The 4,542-nt window shown below is 31.1% G+C and overlaps 1 protein-coding gene across 2 annotated transcripts in view; it reads right to left on the bottom strand.

Annotated features, from left to right (window-relative positions):
• LOC108695044 overlaps nt 1-4,542 on the bottom strand; it is a 38,487-nt gene that overhangs the window by 13,620 nt on the left and 20,325 nt on the right. The window contains exon 2 of one of the 2 annotated variants that reach the window (XM_018204775.1): nt 1,955-2,986. In XM_018204775.1, coding sequence (XP_018060264.1) covers nt 1,955-2,980 — 1,026 coding nt within the window. In that variant the 5' untranslated portion in view covers nt 2,981-2,986. The remainder of the gene's footprint in view (nt 1-1,954; nt 2,987-4,542) is intronic. The other variant, XM_018204777.1, reaches the window with a different exon arrangement.

The raw sequence follows: 4,542 nt of genomic DNA, 5'->3' as shown, positions 1-4,542 counted from the left end.
TAGTAAAAATTTAAAAACAAATATTTAAATTATAATACAATATCTCATTCTACGAATAAGATTTAAAAATAATAAATTTGAAATAGTGATAATACACTGAGAAAAAAATGCTGTTGATTCAATTAAAGTCTATATTACGGACTATCACTAATATCAGTGATTAATTCATATATATTTTTATTGATAAAGGCATAAATTATTATTTCAATAATCAAAGCCTGTAAAAATATACATAAATTAATCACTTATGTTGTGACAGTCCATAATATAGAATTTAATTGAATCAACAGCATTTTTTTTCCTCAGTATAGACTTTCAATATTTTAAATAATACAGTGGCAACAAACAAAGGCAACTGAGAGCAATAACACGAATATTAGCGTATAAAAAATTATATTTTATATATATTCATTTCTTTGTATACATATATTCATTTCTTTGTATTTTTACTTTTCTTTTCTTACAGTCTACAGATTCATCCATTTCGACCATGCTGCGGACTACCCTCAGCGAGTTTACGTATTATACGGAGAATAGAAGAGCAATGCACACCTAATGAACGAGATACAACTTTAACCATTATAAATCTTCCTTCGTAATAGTGTATGATTATTAAGTTCTCTTACTAATAAGTTAATAAGACAGATGATTCCACCAAAGGATTAAGTAAGAAACTAATTATTTACATTCATATAACTCACCAACAAGAGTGCAAATAGTAATGCCACTATGAAGTAAAAAAATTTTGAGTAATAATCGTCGGATGATCTGTTCTCGTCAAGATATAAAACATTAATGATTGAATTGAACGCATCAATAATAGATATGTATGAGTCAAAATATGTTATACGCGATGGTAAATAAATAATATAGAACAAATAAATAATAAAGATATGTCAGTAACATTATATCCGGTGAGAGAACAAAGTTCAATAATAAAATCGATACGTATTCTTCAAAAAAGGAATTCGTTGATAACTTAAAAGTATTGTAACATATGAAATATGTTTTTTTTTTATTCTTACAAATTTAAAGGCTATCAAGAATAGACACATAATGATGTAAGAACTGCGTATCAAATCATGGATTGAATGAATTTGTCTGTAATCTTATATGTGCGTAACATCTCCGAAATCATTCTTTTTCCTAAATATTTTTCTCTATCTACAATCTCAACGTTTTGACAATCAAAGTCACGTTTAAAACCCAATCTGTGCTTAGTAATAACAGATTCATTAATAGTATTCCAGTTAATTTAATTTCTATGTTCCTCATTTTTAACTTTCTTTTAGTTTATCCGATTTATATCTTCGCATTTTTTACAAGAAATTTAATAGACAACTTTTGATATTGATTTTATATACTTTCATATTGATAGGGAGAACATTCTTCTATGCCTTAATCACTTTTTCCAACTTATTCATACTAAAAAAATACTAGTCTAATATTAAGATCTTTCATTATTTTGATAAATTTTTCTATTATATTTGAAATATAAGGGATCGTAAATCACCTTTTTTCCTCTCTTCATTATTCGAATTTTTGTTGTTCTACAACTTCATTGCATCTTTAATCGAAAGTCTTTTTAATCTAATATTAATCGTCAAAAATAAACTGCAAAGGGTAATCATATCCAAAAAGATGTCAATTAAAAAATACAAATTATCATTATAATGCTTACGATGTGCAAGTATAATGATTCTATCTCATATCATACTATACTCATTATCATGTTTGTGGAGAGTGAAAATTGATACCTTCCCGAAAAGATTGATTTTCTGTATCAATTAAATACTAAATAATTAATTTACTTACTTTTCTTAGCTTTAATTTAAAGAATATTGTCAAAGAAACTTTTTGAGAAATCATAAAAAAAATCGATCTATAAATTTTGTAATAATAATACTTAAAAAAGAAAGAAAGAAATGGAAACAAGAGACAAGTCAATGCTTACACTTACTTGAAAGGGATTCTGATCCTTGACGTCGGTGTAGAATATCTGCGACTCTTTGTTATACCAACGATCCTGCGAGTATATTGAGTTAATTCTCATATCAGTCCCATTCCCCGACACTCCCAGTATCTTGTTCTGGGCACTCTCCACAACTTGGCCCAACATTTTATCATTCTCCATATTCAGTAAGAACCTGGCTGCATTCTCTGTCCTATGCACTCCATACTCGGACGCAGGAAACGCAGCCGAGGAACTTCTCTTGGCACCGATATCCCGAAGACTCGTCCTACTCACGATCGGATAGACCTTTATGTTCTGCGGCCTCAGAAGTGACTCTCGGAACAGAAAAGTGGACGTGTCTGGATGCCTATCTCGATGATTGTTTCCGTTCTCTTTCAGAATCGTGTCCTTGCTATCGATCAATTCGTCCAATTTCTCGCAGGAGCTCACGTCAGCTAATTTGCTTCTACAATGTTTGCAGTCCTTCTTCCTGCGCCTGCGATTCGGTCGGCGATCGAACTGCGTCACCGAGGCATCTTGCGACGAGTCTTCGTTTGCCTGAAGAGATAAGGATACATTTTCTGAAATGTCCTCGGAGAGGGAAGAGAGTTCGCGAGATTTCTCAAAAACTTTCTCAGCATCATTTTCACTCGTCCTGGATAAAGTAGTTGTGCTGTCGTGATTCGTACTGATTCTGGAGGATAAGTTTTGTTGAAAAGGTCTGTCAATCGTGGAGGATGATGGCCTGTTAATCCAAGCCTGCCTGGCGAGGAGACCTCCAGTCTCGGACAAATTTCGAGACTCGTTGGGGTAAGACGTTCGCTTGGAAAGCTCGCAAGTGTTGGTTCCTGCACCGATGTCCTCGTACAGGTTGCCTTCGAGATGCGACGTAGCCCCCGCGACAATGGGATTATCGATCACATCGATTGTATCCGTGCAAAGTTGCTGATCGCGGCGGCGAGATTCAAGGGTGGACTGTTCTTGTGCTGCGCGCGACTGATCTTCCTCATAACCCTGGTTCTCCATCGGAATCTAAACAAAAAGATGTAATTATAAAAATTATGATTGGTTTATAACATCTTAAACATTATATTTAAGATGAAAGAAGAAGAACAATACTTAAGATGATCTTAAATACAAATTAAATTAAGATTTAACGTTGCGATATAATTATGATTGGTTTATAACATCTTAAACATTATATTTAAGATGAAAGAAGAAGAACAATACTTAAGATGATCTTAAATTAAATTAAGATTTAACGTTGCGATATAATAATATTAATGATATTCGAAATATTCCTGTTTTTTAATAACTTTGTGGAGTTAATCGCATAACAATCAAGTATGATAGTGCTCGGAAAAGCCCATTACTTTTCCATTTCTTTAGCATCTCGTTTTATATGCCTGTTTCATAACTTTAATCATTATATTATATAATTTATATTGCTAGTAAAAAAATCTTTATTAATTAAACTCGATTGTCCATTTTCGACAGTCTGGATTGTTCTTAATTATAATTCTTGAGTCTGATTTTTACTCCATCCAAATTAGATGACATCGAACATATAAAGTATATATTATCTCTTATCAATATCTATTATGTAATTACATATCTCAATTAATTATAATGATTTAATAATGTTTTTATAAATACGTATACTCTTATTTTAATTTAATCATTTCTTTTATGGATTTTACAATTGTTCACAATTCGTATATTTTAATGATACCATTACAAAAATAAAATATCTGTTTTGTCTTACAATTAAATTAATGCTCTTTTTTTAGAAAAATATGCCTATTAAGTATTTTATGCAGTTCTTATTTGGATCATTGTGATTGTAATAATTGATCATTGTAATAATATTTACGGAACATGCTACTCTAACTCATAAAACGAAGAATGAAAGAAAATGATGGAAAAGAGAAACATTACGAGAAGGAGAAATTGAGTGTCTCGTTGGGAAGCATTCTCGCGATTGTCGCAATTATCACGACTTGACTCTCCGATTGATCTCTGCTGGATTCGTGACGTCATCGAAATTATGCCTGTGGGACCATTCGTTTCTTCTTAATTTATCCGTGATGCTCACAATGATACGCTAGATTTCCGCAATCTCGTACGTGTCATATACGCTTTAGAGAAATATTTTCATTAGGGAAGTTCCTATTTAAAGATAATTGAGTAAACTATTCCCCTCATCCTTTGTCACTATCTCTATATCCTTGATAAATAACTTTCATCCCAAAGGAATACAATTTTAAAGATAAGATTTTTAGAAAATCGGTACTTTTCCAAATTAAAATTTTTGAAATTATAATTGTACATTAATAGATAAATAATGAAACTGACTTATTCTTTTAAAGCTACTATAGCGCACGTCAAAAGAATTAAATTACTATACTATAATATCTTTAAAGAGCTTTAGACGATTTATAATTCATCGGAAAATTATACGAACGATTTACAATTCGAAAATCGAAGAGAGAGAGAGAGAGAGAGAGAGAGAGAGAGAGAGAGAGAGTCAGAATAAAAATTTATTTATAATTTCACGTATATACAAATAATACAAAAAATATTCAAAA

Source organism: Atta colombica, unplaced genomic scaffold, assembly GCF_001594045.1.
Source record: "Atta colombica isolate Treedump-2 unplaced genomic scaffold, Acol1.0 scaffold126, whole genome shotgun sequence".
Lineage (NCBI taxonomy): Eukaryota > Metazoa > Arthropoda > Insecta > Hymenoptera > Formicidae > Atta > Atta colombica.
The sequence above is the reverse complement of the archived record's forward strand: the minus strand, read 5'-3'. Positions and strand labels throughout refer to the sequence as shown.